We start from the raw sequence: 19,292 nt of genomic DNA on the forward strand, positions 1-19,292 counted from the left end.
GTTATCATAAAAGAGCTTCCAGATTCACCAAGGAAGAAACCTGGGATAGACAGAGCAGCAAAAAAAGAGCTTGGGATTGTGATTAGAGAATGGAATGGAGATGGCAACCTACCTACTCAAGCAAGCAGAACACCTGCCTTGGATCCAAAGGCTAAAGGTAAACAAAAGGTCAGTGAAAGTGAGGATTTGTTTGACATTAAAGTAAGGGAGTTTAGGAAGAGAGGAAGAGTGGAGGTTGATTATAAGGAGAATGGGGCAAAATTTGGAATTGATGATTCTGTAGATGAAGATTATAGACCACATTTTAAGGATGATGAATATGGGGATTATGGTTGGATGACAATTGGTTGGAAGATATGGAAGGTGAATTTGATGTCTTTGGTGAGAGTATTGGCCCAAGTACACAAGTAAAAGCTGCTGTTGGAAGTACTGTTGAGGAAGAGTTTGTGGCCGAGGACAATGAAGATATGTATAAAGCAGTTGATTTTGATGAGGAAGTACTAGGAGGTGTAGCCAACTCTGATGGTGAGATAGGGGATGACTTTCCAGAGTTCAATCCCAAGAGTGACATGAAGGACCCACAGTTTAAGTTGGGGATGAAGTTTGCATCAGCAAAAATCTTGAGAGCTGTTTTAAGAGAGAAAGCAATAATGGGAGGATGTGAATGCTGCTTTTTGTAAAGTGATAGAAAGAGGGTGAGAGTGATTTGCAAAGGGACAACTGCCCCTTCGAGTTGTATGCTAGCAAAATGCAACATGAGTTAACCCTGATGGTGAAGACATATCATGCAAATCATACATGTTCTAGGGTTCATGTCAACTCTATGGTCAAGGCACCTTCCCTAACTGAAAAGTTTGTGGATCAGATCAAGCTAAATCCTGATTGGAAAACAGGTACCTTTGTTTTCATATTTCTGATTTTCAACTCTTTGGAATGATTATGTTCCTAATATATTCCTTTATTTATTGAACAGAATCACTTGCACAAACTATGTCAGCGGGTGTAAAGGCAAAGGTATCCGTGCAGCAGGCCTATAGAGCTAAGAGGGCAGCCTTGAAGTTGCTTGAAAGGTCCATCATGGAGCAATATGCTAGAGTAAGGGACTATGGATCAGAACTGAAAAGAGTAGACCCTGAAACCACGGTGGACATAAAGTGTGATTTCAATGATGATAGTGGGTTGCCTGTGTTTAAAAGGATGTACATCTGCCTCGGGGCATTGAAGACTGGTTTTAAAGCTGGATGCAGATCAGTAATCGGGCTGAACGGTTGCCATTTAAAGAGTCCTCATGGTGGACAGCTCCTAACCACAGTAGGAGTTGATGCAAATAACACCACCTGGGTAGTTGCATATGCTCAAGTTGAGATGGAGAGCACAGACTCTTGGAAATGGTTCTTATAGTTGTTGGTCAAGGACTTAGACATAAAGCATGAGGGGGCTGGATGGACCTTTATCAGTGACAAGCAGAAAGGCCTCTTACCAGCCTTTGAGTCCATTATCCCCCTTACAGACCATCAGTTCTGTGTGCGACACCTTTGGACAAATTTTACGAAGTTGTTTCCTGGTAAAGCCATGAAGGACCAACTCTGGGCAATAGCAAAGTCAACCACGTTGGCGTATTTTCACAAGGAAATGGTTCTAATCAAACAAATGGACCCTAAGGCTTATGATTGACTAACAGGTTAGTATTGTTCTTGTTTATTTTTTCATTTTTTTTTAAAGGTTCACCAAGTTAGTTTCTGCACCATTTGGATTAATACATGTGTTTGTCTTGTAGATCCAACAAGGCCTCCCCTTCACTAGTGTAGAGCACACTTCAAGACTCACACTAAGTGTGATATTCTTCTGAATAATTTATGTGAGAGCTTTAACGCATTCATATTAGGTGCAAGAGGCAAGCCGATTGTGTCAAGCTTTGAGGAGATGAGGGTTAAACTCATGAAGAGGATTATGTTGAGGAAGGAAAAGATGATGAAGTATGAGGGTACCATCTGCCCTAAACCTCGAGGAATTTTGGAAAAAAACAAAGTCAAAGCTGCCAGGGATTGTATCCCACATGGTTCTGGAGGTCCACAAATTGAAGTGGAAAGTTTTGGAGGAGGCAAGCATGTTGTTGATCTTGAAAGAAGGAGTTGTGCATGTCGGAGATGGGACTTGAGTGGTATACCATGTAAACATGGTGTTGCTGCAATTAACTTCATGAGGCTAAACCCGGATGACTTTGTTGATGATTGCTACTTGAAAAAGACATATATGGCCACTAACAGCCACACCATCAAGCCTGTTAATGGCATGGAGTTGTGGTCCACTTCTGAAGAACCTACAATCCTACCCCCTGTACACAAGACAGCCGGGAAGGCCAAGGACAACAAGGATCAAGGATGCATCGGAGAGGGCTGAAAATGGAGGTTCCAAGCTTGGCAAAGTTCAGAGAAGTTTGAGGTGTGGTAATTGTGGTGTGGCTGGCCACAATGAGAGATCATGTCATAGGCACTTGCCTCCCAAGTCAAAAGCAACCAATATGAACGAGAGGAAGAGGAACAATGAAGAGGCAGGAACATCTGTAAATCAGGCAACCAAACTTTATTTTTTGTATAATCAACCAATTAGTTTCACCACATAACCATTCTTTTCGAATAATACAATGCTGATTTTGTTTCTTGATTTATTGTAGGGTACTGGTAAGAAAAAGGCTACCAAGACAAAGAATGAGTTAAGGCAGAAGGCAAGGGAAATGGCAGAAGTACTAAAGGTTAGCTAATCAATCAAAATCTTATGATTAAAATGGTCCAATTAATTATGAGCTAAGTTGGTGTGGTTTGAGTGATTGTAGAAAAAAAGGGATGAGAAGAAGGCTGCCACAGCTAGAGCTGCTCCCACAAATGCAAGAGCTACTTTTACAAATGCAAGAGCTGCTGCTGCTTCAAGCTCAAGAGCTGCTCCTACTTCAAGCTCGAAAGGAACTGTTGCAAAAGGTACAGCCTCTGCAACACCCACTAGATCATCAAAGAGGCTTAGAGAAGTGGAAAATAGAGTCAAAAGAATTTCAGATTAGCTGGCCTTAGTTTACTTTTAGGTGATCAGTTTTTGTTTTGGGATATTGATGATGATTTGTGTTTCAATCTCTTGTGCAACCTTGTGTTGTGGTACAAGGTTGCTAGACCTAATCTTTTGATAAGATGATTAGGTCTACTAAAACTGCAATCTTTGGATCCCATTTGACATGTTTTTTTGGGTGATGGATGTAAGACATATAACTTGTTTGGGTCTGCTATTCTGAAATACAATTGATGATATTGATGTTATTGTTATTGTTTCAATTGGTCCTTGTTATTGTTTCATTGTATTGTTATAAATCAGGTTGTTTTCATGTCTTTAAATATGTTTGAATTGGAAAAAATGAAAGAATTAGGTTTTGTCAAATTATGGGTTTTAGGAGGCAAGATTTGTCAATTGTCGATTTTACCCCTTCATGTGGGCCTTCTTGCTGAGCTTGTCAGAGCTAGGTCAGCAGTTAACGTCTGTTTTGGACGGCATGGACACGGGTGATCGAAATTGGTACCTCAGGGGTGTTACTGATCAAATTGAAAGGACAGGGACTGACATGATGGCGAGTGTAAACCACAGGGTACTAAACTGAAATTTATCCAAAAAAAAAAAACCACCAAATCTTCTTCATCTAGACCTAGATCGAATGATAGGCTGTGAAAACCATTGAAGACTTGAGAAGACGAGAGATATACAAACTTGTATAATTACTAATACTAACTTGATGGAATAAGAGAAGGGGATTAGGAGATGATGGATTTTAATTATTCAACTCAAAGGAAAAAGGAGAATATGGTGCTCAAAGAAGAGCCAAAGCCTTTCATATTTCCCAGAAGAAGAAGACTTTCATCTATTTTTAATTTTTGATTTTTCTTATAAAATTATTTTATTAAAGTTTATCTATTTTTTTGGGTGAGAAACTTCATATACAATTGTTTCCATGTCATTTGCCACATTTTCTGAAGAAAAAAAAATGTCATTTGCCACATCATACTTATAATGAATCAAGACCATTAAAAAGTATAAAAATATTTGTAAAACAATGTGTCTCTTGATCCACACCCTCATTAGTCATTACTATGGTACAAAATTAATTTGCGAGACTGTTAAAGCAAACAATCATCCCCGCAAAAGTGGTAGTCTATCTGTATCGCTCAACTTTTGTTTCAATAGCTTATAGGTTTTTTTTTTTTTTTTTTTTTTGAATAAATAGCATATAGGTTATGATTTATGAGAATGCCAGAAATCTTGTCCCTCGTCTTCTTTCGTCCAGAGTGAAAGAAAACAAGCAGAAGCAAAGTATTCTACAAGCTAGACACACAATTACAAATTTGGAAGACCAGAAGTCCGACGCGGCAAGAACAACTTTCTCTATTGTTTTTTTTGGGGGGGCTCTTCTATGTGAGGGTAAACTTTGGAAGTTTCCAACAATTAAATCGCGTTCCGTTCTCAATAATAAAAGACTAACCAACCAACTGCCAAATATGCTGCTAGAAGCTTATTTGGAACGCAGTCCAGGGACATTCTTAAAACCCATCTTATTTGCAAGCTCCACAAGCCTATGCTTATCACGCCCTATTTTCTTATTTGAATTGTAATACCCAAGCCACGCTTGGTATGCTGCTTCTTTGTTCTTCATGTCCACTTGGGATAGAGCTCGTGCCACCTTTTAAGATAAAGCACCAGTATACTTAAGCAACTCAAAACCATATGCTTCAAGGAAGATTAAATTAATAAAGATCTGGAAGATGACTCTCATACCTTTTCATTTCTATTCCAAATATTCCCAAAGAAGCATACACACAGAGGCAAAGAATTTTGTTTGGAAATCATACCTAATAGACCTGAGAGCCATTCTGAAACATTGGATTGATCTGGTAGCACAGGGATGGATTTAAATTAATCCATTGACCTGGACGCTGAATGGAAAATTCAGTCTAATTAAACTTAAACACAGCTCAAAATAATAGAATCGATAATTCATTAAGAAAGGCAAACTTCTTTGATGAACTGAACAATTCTCATTATTAGATATATTTCAACAGTACTAGCAATTCTCGTCGTCGGCTTCGTTCTTCCCCCTCTTGTGGTTCTTGCCTCCTTTTCCTTTGTTCTTCGGCATCTGCTTACTCTTTCTTCTACTTCTTCTCTTCTTCTTGGTCTTCTTTAATTTGTTGTGTTTTTCTTGGTATTTGTTCTCTTCTTCTTATATATAGGTGTTCTTGTTCTCCTAGTAAAAAAAGGAAATCAAGAGCCGAAAGGGGCAAAGATTAAACATCATTGTTTGTTGCTTGGGGAGCAAGCTAGCTTTCCCAATTTATCGTACGATTGTGGTTGATCGGGTCGAGACTCTCCAATATAGCTTGATAATGAGAATTTATGTTGTTTTTTGAAGTTTTGATCCGCTAATGAATAAAATCCATTTACAATGGAATAGACTGACGCACAATAAATCTATTTTATACCAAGGTTTTACCTTCAATAGGAAGAGGAATTCATTACTATGGTACAAAATTATTTTGCAAAACTAACCGCTACACAAAGCAACCAATCATCTCCGCAAAGGTGGCAGTCTGTTTTGCTCAACTTTGGTTTCATCTGACGTTTTCATCCATGCATAGCATACTCCAAATTTCTATATCATGAGAATGCCAAAAATCTTCGTTTTCATCCCTCGTCTTCTTTTGGCCAGAGTGAAAGAAAACAAGAAGCAAAGGAACAGTAGAATTCATGCAAAAAGCTAGAAACACAATAGCAGGAAAATAACTGAAGGACCCAACAAGGAAGACCAGAAAACTCCTCTATGTGATGGTAAAATTTGGAAGTTTCCAACAATTACATATCGTGTTCCGTTAATAAAAAAAAAAGACAAATCTCATCACGGACTGCCAAATATGCTGCTATCAGCTTATTTGGAACGCAGTCCAGGGACATTCTTAAGACCCATTTTACCAAGAACAAGCTTGGCAATGGCTGGAGGGTTGTCCAATCCCATGCTTCGGCTAAACTCATTAGCAAGCTCCACAAGCCTATGCTTATCACGCCCTATTTTCTTATTTGAATTGTAATAACCCAGCCACGCTTGGTATGCTGCTTCTTTGTTCTTCATGTCCACTTGGGATAGAGCTCGTGCTACCTGTTAAGATAAAGCACCAGCATACTTGAGCAACTCAAAACCATATGCTTCAAGGAAGATGGAAAAAAAACCTGGAAGAGAGAAGGGAGAGGGAGCGGGGGAGGGGGGGATGGGGGTTAGGAAACCCACCTTCTTGGTCGTATCTGGATCAACTAAAGGTACAGGAGCCTTGGTCATTGGCAAATCTTTAATAGTGGATAAGAAAAATTCCTCCCAAGGAGCCAGTAGCAATATTCCTTGCCCTTCTTTGCCTTTACGGCCGGTTCTACCAAGTCGGTGAATATACTGTTGTCTATCAGCTGGAATGCCCACCTGTGATTGCAACAAGATGGGGGAGGAGGATAAGGGAACTTGGATTAGAATCAATGACAGGTGAAGTTGCAAAAGATATGTATTCTATAAAGCATGAACGGGGCAAAGACTCCAAGTCCTGATAAAATAAAGACATCTTGTAGAGTGGTTCTGGGTTAAACGAACCGCATACTCCATACATATACATTCATCATTCCAATGCCTCACAAGCATGCTTCTAACAAGCTAGAGATGAACTGCATAGTCTTAAATATTCCATGCACAAAACAATGGCAAAGGACCATGAACTGAAGTCACTAAGCTAATAATTGACATTTTATACCTGTATGACTAGAGTAACGTCTGGATAATCAACCCCTCGTGCAGATACATCAGAAGTCACAAGGATAAGACCCTTTGATTTCCGAAATTCATCGGAAACCCTAGTTCTATAACTCTGTGGCTTTCTGGAGTGGATTTCTCTAACATTCAAGTTCAGCTCACCAAGAAGGTCAGCAACCAGTCGTGTGACCATTGCAGTAGTGCAGAATACGAGAACCTATGCAAAAATGAGAGTCCAATATTATAGATGAAGATTGAAATAATAGCGGTGATGTTCACAACAATGCTCTCCAAAGAAAATCCATTATAGAAGTGATCGATTCAATTGATACTAATGCAAGCATCCACAATTCTTCAACAAAAAAATTGAATATACCAACAGCCTAGGCTGTGTGGTACTACCCACATACCTTATAGTCAGGATCGTCAGCAATGTGCTCTTTAAGAAGACTATATACAAAGGAAAAGTGTTTGTCCAAAGGAGCAACCAAATGGGTTTGTCTGACCTGAAATCATCTACATTTTTAGAATACAAACCTCAACAATACGTACAATTATTAAGTTGTCTGTTGTCAGTATTAGTTATAATACACATATATACATGTCATTCAAGATCCTACCTGTGCATGTGTCTCTTCACTGCCTTCCTGAACCGTGTTAATAAATTCATGATCTCTTTTCAAAGCGATATGACAGATTTGACGGACCTACAATCAGGGATGATATCATGTCACATATACTGTAAAGAATATGTAGGTTCTTTTTAAATTTTTCCAAAAAAAGTAAGGTGTGAAAGAAACCTCTTCTGGAACGGTGGCAGAGAACAGTAGTGTCTGTCGCTGTTTTGGAACAGCTGCTATAATCCTTTCAATGTCTTTACGGAACCCCATATCCAGTAGATGATCAGCTTCATCAAGAATGAGGACTTTGACACCCATCAGCCTAGTTGCGAAACCTGCGGTATTCTCAATGTGATCTTTGAGCCTTCCCGGTGTAGCGACAAGAATCTATTAGTTATAAATGTGACAAATCAGATATAGATAACATCGTGTGATTATGTTGGCATGAGTTTTCATTTTTGTCCTTAATTGCATCCTATTTATGGTAGACATGCAACAAAGAGCGAGTATCAAACTAGCTGGATATTCAGTAAAAGATTATTTTATAGTGATGATTTAAGAATATGGAATACCTGTTATGTCAGAAAATAGGATAACTACCTTAATTCAACCTTCACTCCTACTACCTTAATTCCACTTAATATATCCAATCGACTAACTTACTAACCATTCACTCCTAACCAATCCATGAGATTCTACTGCTTTAACAATGTCTAATAAAACATCAATTCAATTGATCTTTGACTAGTTAAGTGATCAGGTGAATGAAACAGGACAATACACCAATTGACAAGTCCTCCAGAAAAGATAGAGATGTTACCTGGCAAGGGTTTGCTTGCATGCGTTTCTGTTCTAGAGCAAGTCTTGTACCTCCTATCACAACTTGAACACCAATAGAAGGATGATACTTCAACAATTTATTGGCTTCTGCTGCAGCTTGACTCGCCAGCTCTCGGGTTGGGCATATTACAAGTACAGAAATTGGGGGTCTCTTATGATCGCGTCCAATAGGAGGTGATTTTACAACAACTTCAATTGATGGAAGCTGAAACAAAGAATATCAACATTTAGAAGGATGAAAAGAAACCCCTGTGATCGCATCTATTGATAAGTAAATGCCATATGATGGATAAACTAGAGAAGCATTGAATTTAACAAAGTTCATTTTTAGTTTTTTTACTTTTTAAAACTTATTCACATGGAGAAACATAAATAAGGTGTCATACCAAGAATGCAACAGTTTTTCCAGTTCCGGTTTTAGCCTTGGCTAGAACATCCTTGCCTACAAAACATAATTAATCAGAAAAAAAGCACTTCCATAACATGAACACACGCAGATCAATCAATTTTAACAACAGGTAAGAACAGACATTCTTTAGGGGACACAGATTATTCTCTAATTTATGGTCATTACAGATTAAGCAATGGAATTGATGGTTGTTGTTTTAAAACTAGTCCTCCCTTGAAAATCCACTATTCAAAAGAAAACAGTACCCTAATTGTAACGGTCATGAATAGTTTGGTAAAGAGCAAACCTTTGAGTATGATGGGAAGAGTAGCCTCTTGTACCACAGTCATGTTCTCATATCCCGCATCCTTGATTCCCTTCAAGGACAGTGGCGAGACCGAACACTGATCAAACCTGCAAGCATTGCAGAAAAATTTAGCCAATCAAGCAACTTTAAACGAATCCCATCACATAAAATGTCGATACAAGCATACCTTGACTCGCTCAAATAAGAGTCAGAGTCTCCCGCTGAACTTTTCGGCACAGCCTTCTGACTCACCACTTCCTTATCCGAACCAAACAATGCAGCTGAACTCTTATCTTTCAATCCTTCGTACTCATCATCCTCATCCGAAGCAGCACTATCACTATCTTCCTCGGTAAGCAAATCCGCAATGCCAACACCAAGCTCATTCACCTCCTCATCCTCATCACTATCATCCACCACAAGCATTTCCTTTTCCTTCCTCGAATCTCTCCCACCCTTCCTCAACCCCTCGCCGCCTCGTCTGAAACCCGAATCCACCTCTCTCCCTCCTCTCTTACTCAAAGAACTTGAACTCGCATTCGAATTCCCTCTGAAATTCGGACCTCTCCTCCCCGGAAACCCATCTTCCTTCACAGCATTGTCCCCAAATTTGTTATCAAACCTTCTATCCATCCGTGGATTTCTAGTAAATGCCGACGGATTCGAGCTCGGAAATCGTCTCCGATTCGACTCACCAAACCGGTCATTCGAGCTCGAACTCCCCCGATTGCTTCTCGGCGGAAATGACCTACCTTCTTTATCATCATGATCATCCCTTTTACTCATCCGTGAACTTCCCGGAAAAGACCGAAACCCTCCCCGAGTTCTCGACTCACCAAACTCGTCGGCGCCGCTATCTCTCCTGCTCCGCTTCGCCGGATAAGGCTCTCTATCGCCGCCCCTATCTCTAACCCGACTACCTCTCCGACCACCACCGTCCGATTCCTCTCCCCGGCCACCGCCACCGCGGGTCGTGTCGGTCCTCAACTCGCTGACCCAGTCACTCAGCTCCGCCTCGTGGTCGACCAGGCTCTTGGATCCCCCGACCGCCGCCTTTCGCTCGTAGCCGCGCAAGAATTGGGAGCCCGACCCGGTTCGGCGGGTGGAGAATGTGCGCTGGGAGCCGAGGGCGAGGTACCTGAGGCGGAGCGGGAAGACCCGGGAGAAAGCGGGTACGGGTCGAGGGGCGGAAATGGAGGGTCCGAATTTCATGGAGAGGAAGCGGGTTACTGGGAGAGAAGGGTTGTTGAGGAGGAGCTTAACGGGCATAATAGTGGACGAAAGCGACGTCGTTTTCATGGAGAAGGTGAGAGGAGTCTGGAGTCCCCAAAATGGGGATTTTAGGGTTTAAGAGTTTTGAGGAGACGGAGGTGAAGGGATTTTATAGAGATAGGGTTTAAGCTCCCCCAGCAGCACGAAACGGTTTTCTTATCCCGCCAACTGGGATTATGGGCTGACCCGTTGGGCCGGATTTTTTCATAATCTTGCCAAATTTCTGGCCCAACCCAAACACGTCACCACCTCGATTTGAACTTTGCTGCCATGTGGTTGAGGTATGCGAGGCCTCCACCTGTCAAAATACCAAGAGGGAGATAATGGTGCCAACGATCTTCATTGCTCCGATACCTAAGTCAGTAAATGTATTAATATTGGCAGAGTGTTAGAGCATCTCCAACAGACTAACTAAATTCAATTTTTAGCTACATATAACTATTTTTAAAGCAAAAATAAACTCCAACAAACTAGCTATACCCAAGTCAAATTTAGTTTTAGCTAAAATTAAATTCAATCTTTAGCTATATATAACTATTTTTAAAGCAAAAATAAACTCTAACAGACTCCAACAGACTAGCTATACCCAAGTTAAATTTAGCTTTAGCTAAAATGGCTAGCTATATTTAGCTAGAGAATCTTGCATAGCTAAAGCGAAAGTTATATTTCTCTCTCCTCTTTTGTCCACATGTCAGTTTACGATTCGATAAAATTTAGTATATTATTTACAAATAGCTACTACTGTTGGAGTAACATTTTTAAATCAATAGCTATATTTCACATCTTTAGCTAAATTTAACTAAAAAGTAATTCCTACTGTTGGAGATGCTCTTAGGTAATAATAAGTGTGTAGTAGAGATAGAGAGAGAGAGAGAGATATTTTATAGGGGATTTGAGGTATAGCCTCAGCCTTGTTTTCAATGTATGACTGAAATGCATCAGTTTTGATCATTCTACCCTCTATGGGAAGTCATATTTGTTGTGCGCGTGCAAGCACGTCTGGGCATGACAAAGTCTGGCTTCTGGTGTTCCCGTAGGTCACACCCGCGAGAGCTTGGCATAACCGGAGATACCTCCAAGCCATAACGGATTATGCTCGGCAATATGGTGTATGTACAAGATGTGTTCTATGGGAAATAAACAAATTCGGTGAGCGGGTGTGCACTCGCCGATTTCGCAACCCTATTTGTGCAATTGACGGTTCACAATCACCCAATTTAAGAGCAAACCTCACAAGTACATGGGTAACAAACAATTAGGCGCTGGGCTCCATTATTCGGATTGAGACGAGCGGGTTGAGAGAAACATTGCCAAAGAACAAAGACAAAGGTCTCCAAATTGTGAAGAAGAAAGGTTGATGATCGACCTGGTGAAGATGATATGAAGTGGTCCTTGCCTACAATAATTTCTCAATACGTTTGAGAGAAACTTTGGGGGCCCTAATGCTAATTCATATGGGTACAAAATCCAAACTAGAAACCAAACCAATTGATCAGAGAGGATTCTGAAGTTGTTGCATACTAAGAAATTGGATTTAGACGTCTTGATTATTGTTATCAGCTGCCTTTTGCTGCTTTTTGCTGCCTTCAGCCTGAAACAGATATAAGGTTTTCGATATTAATGCTACCACATAGGTCATGAATCATTCACAAAGTTTGTGATACCTCTCCTTATATTATTGAAAGTGTATATGGAGAATCTATTCGGACAATTATTTCACAGTCATCATGACTAGATCGAGAGTCATTCGATTAGGGGGAAAACAACGTACAAATGGAATAAAACCAAACACCCACTATAATTCAGCATAGTAGAAAATCTCGATTCTATTTACACTATAGTTGATAGGCACATTTTCTCTTTCTTTTGTATATAAAATCCATTGAATTCTTATTGTAATTTATTATTAAACTACTATGTCACATGGGGGGTAACTAGTTTTCACATCAGAAAGTTGTCAAGTCATGTACCAAATCTACATCGCAAAATGTAGCCAATTCTCACATCAAAAATTAGCTGAGTGAATGCATATTTTTGAAACCCTAGCTTAAGAAATCAAGTTTGAGAACCATATATTAGGCATAACAACAAGTGTAACCCACGTTAGCCACTATTAATTGGCTCAACACCGATAGTTCTCAATTTAACTACCTATTAAGAGTAAAATTTTATTTAAAATGCATCGATACAATTAATAGTAAATACTAATATAACCTCGCCCGTCGATATGTATTTTCCTTTATCATCGATATTTGAGTTTCATACCTCAGATTTGTCTCAAAGTGAGGTTCTCTGTCCCATCGGACTGGTATTATCGAAGCTGGATGACACCGACGGAGTTTGGTGAAAACGAATGTGGTGTGGCCAGAAGCGGTGGTGTTGCCAGAATCGAATAACTTGAACCATACTTTTGGAATAGTACTCACTAGTCACTGCAACTTTTATCAAAAAAAACAATAGAAGAGTCCAAAGATATTCCCAAAACTTAATCATGATAAGGCACATAATGCAACAATATATATATATATATATATATATATATATATATTGACACTCATGTGAAAACATTTTGGGTTACATCCTTAATCAAGGATAAGGAAGAAAAACTAGAGGATAGTGACAGGGAAGTCCATTGACAAGATTGCAAGAGCAGACGTGTATATAGAAGGAATTCGATGCAGAGGTAACCTTCTGTGACTTTTCCCTAAATACTACGGTTCACATCAATACATTGACAAGAAAACAATTTTTTTTTTGGTTAGAATGAACGGATAAATTCTTAATCCAGCTTAATTCTAATACAATTTAACACTTTCGCTCACTGACAAAACAAAACAAAACAAAAAGATGTAATACTTTTTGGTATGCTCATAAACAGTTGATTTGAACCTAAATTATCTGTAGCGAATTAGCGATTAGCCAATAAAGCAAAGCTACATGCAATGATTGCAACCTATCAATTGATTAGTTGGTGGAAATAATGAGAGATTAGGCATAAGGTGTTAATTAGCTGTAATTTTTATGGCCTGAAATTGGTAGGTAAATGGAGCTCGTATTAGCTGGTCGGCCATATATAAATGTTAGTTTTTTTGTGACTTTGGAGTATGATGTTATTGTTGCTTTCTTTCATGAGATAGATTTGAGGCAAGACAAAGATCAGAGTGTAATGAAAGCAACTCTGATTTGTAAATACTAAACTATGATTACTGTCAGGGCCTGTCCTGACATTTTGATGGCCTGAGACAAATAATTTAAATGTGGCCTCACATAAAAAAATCATATAATCGAACAAATTTATATATATATATATATATATATATATATATAAATTAAACCCCTACATTAATGGTAATGCAAGGAAAAAAAAAGTGTTCAATTCCAAAATAATTTTTCACTTAGAAATTGAAAAAAAAAAACAGAATATATTTAACTACAAAAGAAACCAATGAAAAAGGGCAAGTACATTAATATTCAATTTCAAAATATTCTTTCCATAGAAGCTGGAAAAAGAAGGAACAAAAAAGTTTAATTGCAAAGAAACTAAGACCAAAAATAAAAAAAGACAAAAAAGTGCAATTAAACTAATTAAGAAAAAGAAAAAAAAAGACAAAAAATAGGCCACTGTGTTTCAAACCTTGATGTTGCAAACAACAGCACATCTATGTTACCACTGCGCTAGCGTGGACGCATTGTAAGAAGGACGCGAAAACAAATTATATAATCATAAACGAATATATGTAAAATTAAAAAAAAAAAAAAAAAAAAACTTTGCGGAGGCCAGTCGGAGAGTGGTGGCCTGAGGCAACAGCCCTCAGGCCTGGCCCTGATTACTGTCACATGATTATTGTGTTTTTTTTTTTATGGTCACATGATTATTGTTTTAATTTTGGCTTTTTTTTTTTTTTTGATTTATTAATGTCATATAATTCATTTCACATTGTTTATTAAATAAATAATTAATATATAACAGTTAGTTTATTGTGAGTCGAACTCACAGCTTTTCACTTACAAAATTAAGACTTACGAGACCAAATTGTATTGAACAATTCATTTCACATTCAGAATCATAACAATTTGCAAGACTTGAGTCGAAATTATGACCTCTCGCTATAAATATGAGAGAGTTACATGACTATACCAAATGGTCATATTTTAAAGTTTAGTTTAAAAATGTTGCAAGGTTATAGGCACGGAAACTTTGTTTGTGCAAACCTCGGAGGGCTCGGCTAATTTGTGGTGGGGATGGGGGTGCAGAGACAATCCACGTGTGGCTTAAGAGAGTAATGTGGTTAAGTAGAGTGAAAAATGGTTAAGTGATTGATTGTGAATTCTTTTATTTATTGGCTAACCTAATTTGAGAGTAACTATGTATTTCGTCTATTTCTTGAACTAAAATGAACCCACATTAGAAGCATATCATAACACGTATTTACAAAAATAGTAATGCATAATTCCCATTTTCTCAATAATTCAGAGCTCTTAGCCACCTCATTTTTGACGAAAAATTAGTTTAAGTACGAATTTCATTATAACCAAGCCAAATGTCTCCTATCCTAGGCTCCTAGCCCCTCATCTCCACTTCCCATATCTAATTTTTCTCCAACTTAGTCAATAATTAAGAAAATGACTCTAATTTAAAGAATTTTTGCTTAAATTCCAAAAGCACTATTCACTCAAAATTAACTTTAAAGTAAAGCCCACACCCTGTCTTTTAATTCCGGTTCTGTCCCCGAATTCATTCAATAAATTTGTCAAACATAATTGAACTGTGAAATCAGAAAGGGTAAATTCCTTTTATACTACTTGAGGTATGACAAATTGGACAATTTGGTACCTAGCCTTCAGAAGAGGGCAATAACTTAGTATTCGTTTGACCTTTTAGTACTTTTGTTAATTTTTTTGTCAAATATAAGGTTAAAATTGGCATTTAGAATCTATTTATAAAAATAAAATAAAAAGACATGAGTTTTGTGGGTTAATGACCATCAACCATGGGTCTTCATCATTTTTTGGGTCATTTGAGAGTAAATGAATATGAATTAATGCTTTTGGGTTATGTTGAAGATGACATAATTGAATTTTATGTTTAAAAAATTTAGTCGTCGTGATTTGAACACTCACAATACTGCTTTCGATGGAATAGACATAGCTCGGTGGAATAGTCTCGTGGGTATTCAAATCACAACGGCTGTATTTCTTACACATAAAATTTGATTATTTCATCTTCAACATAATCCAAAAACATTAATTCATACTCACAAAATGATGAAGAATGGCTATTAATGCACAAAATTCTTTTTTTTATATTTTGTTTTTATACATATATTCAAAATGTCAATTTTATCCTTATATTTGACTGAAAAATTAACAAAAATACCAAAAATGTCAAAGGGAGCCTAAGTTCATGTATCAAATTGTCTTCTTTTGAAGACTAGATACCAAAGCATTAAATTGGCTAGGCCTGGGAATTCAAAGCCGAGAAACCGATACCGATCCCGTCCAATCTGAGCCGAAACCGATCGGCTCGGTATGAAAAGATAGTTCTCCGGCATCCCGATCTGAACCGTACTGAAAACTATGTAAATGGGTCGGCACCGATATGGGTCAAACACATACCGAATTATCCGAGCCGAGCCGAATCCAGATCATGACCTCCAGAGCTTCGCTGCCCGTGGCGGTTCTGTCTTAGATTGAGTCGCTGGGATTCGTGGTGAGCCATGGATACGGTTTGACGGAGACGGCGGGGGTGGAGGTGTCGTGCGCATGGACGTGGTGGAGCTGCCATGACTGGTCTGAGACCAATTATTGAGGATATGAACATGGGTTGATTCTTCTGCTTCTCCTTCTCCTTCTTCTTCATCATCTTCTTCAACTAACAATTCCCACATCTCTTTGTCCCAAATCCCAATCCACCTCTGCACCTACAATAGACTCACCTTCTTCCTTGCTCCAATCCACCTCTGCACCACCAATGCATGAACCCAGTTCACGAAGTGAGTTCAACGATGAAAATGTGGAAAACCCAGATCGTGAAAATGAAAATGTGGAATCCGATTAGTACCGAAACTATACCGAATCAATCGGTTTCGGAACCAATCGGTATCGTTGGCAAAATTCCGGCTTCCCGAACCAATCTGAGCTGACTATAAAGTCGGTATCGGTGTCGGTATTGGCCCATTCCCGAGTCGAGCCAAACCGATCCCAGCCCTAAAATTGGCCATACCTTAGTTACCCTAAAAGAAATTTACCCAATCAGAAACTAGCCATTACTACACAAGTAAATTTAACCAAATAAAAAAATCCACCTCTCCTTCCTTTTTCCGTGAATTTTGCCCTGTTTTCACTCTAGTACTGTGATGATTCTGGAATGTGGTCCTCGCCCCCTATTTGAACAATAATATCTTGAACATCGATCTAGTTACAAATGACAATGAGGAATCAGCTTTCATATAAATGGGATATGAGATTTTTCCATTGGTTTGGACCACTCTAATACTAGTGAGCCCACTGCATATCAAAATAATATGCTAAAAATTACGTTCTCATAATTATAGGTCATTGCATATATATGAATACGAGTGAAACAAACAACAATCGACAACTTGAATTTTGGATCTTGGATAGAATTGCATATTTGCATTATATCACTATTGTCGTTGTTGTTGTTCTATATATACCATCTTAGTCAGATTTACACAATACAAAAGGCCAAAAATTTAGCTCTCTTTCTTGAAGGAGGCTTTTATAATGTGTACTTAGCATGACAGCATATTTTTCTTTTATTATCGTTTGGGCACCATGTCAGTTATATACTTATATGAGATTTGTAGTTTCCATAAATGGTCTACTTGGGAAGACAAACAAAAAAATAAAGAATAAATGTGACGTTCATATATGACAATGAAATGTCCAGAAATAATGGTATATTTTTTTTTTTTGAATAATGGTAATCCATTTAGAATAATAACTCATGTCAAGAAGGCCATTACACACCTATCCGTTGACACATAACAATGGCCAGACAAGAATTCGTGGAGGAGCCACAGTGGTACATAGGATAGACCTAATCTATTCAAACTTATCGCTCACTTATTGAAGTGAGCCTATAACTATGCCAGACATTTACATAGTTTATAGGCTTAACAAAAAGAAAAACCCTATATCTTCTCCTTGCCCTTGAAGCTAGGGCTTGGAGGCTTGCCTTTGAAGCTAGGGCTTGGAGGCTTGCCTGAATACAGAACACTCAAGACATCTTCAGCATGAACCTTTTTTGCTTTTGGTGGATTTTTGTTCTTTGCTCCCAAAGGCCGGCCTCTCTTCTTGCCACTAGGAAGCTCAAGTTGTAAAGGTTTAGGCATCATACTCTCTGCAGGCACAAGCATACCACCTGGTGTTTCCACCAAACCCAGAGATTTTGCATTGAATTTTGTAGGGAATGCAGGCATTTTTACCTTCTTTGAGGGAGCAATAGGGCTTGTTTTCTAGCAAATCAGACATCATAAACTGTAATTTTTTTGGAGATGGAAAGGGCCGATTTCTCTTAGTAGGCTGGTCGGTATCCACAGGTACCAAAGCCAATTCATTGTCGTCAGTAGTATGTGTCTTTCCTACATGACGAATAACAATGGGTTTGCGTACCTTACTAGTCACAGCACCTCCAAAAAGAGACCTTCCCACAGGTGGGAGAATGGGGGTGGAAAGCCCATGGAAGCGAAACAATCCATCCTTGAACTGATTGTCATGAAAACCTAAGAAGGGGCCAGTGAGATTCAATTTTCATGTCGCCGGTGTGGGAGCTTCCTGGACTATCGGCGCATTGGTTTCAGCCTGACACGCTTCCCCCTTATGATACACACAAAGGCATATACTGCATTTGCCCACAAGGTTCTCAAAAAAGAAGTGAACCTCTTGTTCTACCCCTTTGCCAAATTTTAGGGTTTTGTGCATGAAGAAGGGTTTCGAAATTGCATGAGAAACCCTAACCCTAATTTTCCGAGTTGCATCAAATAACTTTTGATCTAGATGAAGAAATTTACCCGCAATGGAGGCAACATTGGCAATAGTGTTCCTTTGCTCGTATGCTGGCGGCATGTTAGTGATGCGAACCCAAAAGAAAATGTCCTCCATCTCCACAAATTGCAGAGGTGCTACTCCATCATATGGTTGCATGACAACCAAAGCACGATTGAAACTCCACGGTCCACCCATCAAAACTTTATTTCTATCTCCCCAGAGATCAAAGGAGAAGAGGAATCTATCCGGAGCTTTCGGCTGAACACTGAAACCCTTGTTTAGCACCCATATTCGATGAAAATGCCGCTGCAGATCAGAAGCATTTGTTGGCTTTGAAGACAGAGGCCTTGCCAAGAGGTAGGACGCCACCCCCCCCCCCCCCCCCCCCCAAATCTCCATGGAGGAGATGTCAACAACCTCATTGGTAACGATAGCTAGCGAGGTAGCAAAGTTTTTGGTGACAGAATCAATACTAGCCATTGAGAGATCTGGATGTAGTGATGCAAGGATTCAAGAATGGTAGAGAGCGTCGGCAAAGAAGACCGACTGTTGCTATGGGTTTTGGTGCGGCACAGAGGAGGCCGCCTAGGCTTTTTCTTTGCTTTTTACAGAAATAATGGTATGCGTTGGGTAGAACATTGAAGTATTTCATTGTTCAATAAGTGGTTATCGCATTGAGGACCCTAATGTACATAAATCTGCTAATGATAATGAGAATACAAACTGAAAGGAAATAAAATTAATATCAAGGTAATAAAAATGAAATCAAGCTCGAGTGATAGGATTGGAAATTGGGTATCTAATAGGGTGGGGTTTATGTCTGAACCCAAAATCGACCTAATCAAGGTCTATGCCTATCTTCAAAGCTGATGATGGTATGGGAAGTAGATTTTACAGTTTGAGACCAATGTCATTAACTAGGTTTTGAACCCTATGATTGCATATTGAGCTCGGAATTTTGGACCAAAGATTTGCGTCTCAAGTCCAATGTTCATAACCAAGGACCCAAGATTTGGACTTAGTTCCATCGAAACA

The 19,292-nt window shown here is 38.9% G+C and overlaps 1 protein-coding gene across 1 annotated transcript; it reads right to left on the minus strand.

Moving 5' to 3' along the window:
* Nucleotides 1-5,815: 5,815 nt before the first annotated feature.
* Nucleotides 5,816-10,362, minus strand: LOC112181968 (DEAD-box ATP-dependent RNA helicase 31). Its single transcript, XM_024320373.2, has 10 exons — nt 9,160-10,362; nt 8,973-9,079; nt 8,664-8,719; nt 8,258-8,482; nt 7,618-7,824; nt 7,438-7,524; nt 7,228-7,323; nt 6,819-7,034; nt 6,314-6,496; nt 5,816-6,184 (listed from the first exon to the last, which is right to left on the minus strand). Exons 1-10 carry the CDS (start codon nt 10,269-10,271, stop codon nt 5,957-5,959), a joined length of 2,517 nt encoding a protein of 838 aa, XP_024176141.1. The 5' UTR covers nt 10,272-10,362; the 3' UTR covers nt 5,816-5,956.
* Nucleotides 10,363-19,292: the final 8,930 nt, after the last annotated feature.

This window comes from Rosa chinensis, chromosome 1, assembly GCF_002994745.2.
Source record: "Rosa chinensis cultivar Old Blush chromosome 1, RchiOBHm-V2, whole genome shotgun sequence".
NCBI classification, from domain to species: domain Eukaryota; kingdom Viridiplantae; phylum Streptophyta; class Magnoliopsida; order Rosales; family Rosaceae; genus Rosa; species Rosa chinensis.

Coding starts and splice junctions, on each gene's coding strand:
- LOC112181968 (XM_024320373.2), bottom strand. CDS start 10,271: ATGAAAACGACGTCGCTTTCGTCCACTATTATGCCCGTTAAGCTCCTC. Junction 8,720..8,972: donor TCTTCCCATCATACTCAAAG/GTTTGCTCTTTA, acceptor TATGTTTTGTAG/GCAAGGATGTTCTAGCCAAG. Junction 7,324..7,437: donor GTGAAGAGACACATGCACAG/GTAGGATCTTGA, acceptor AGATGATTTCAG/GTCAGACAAACCCATTTGGT.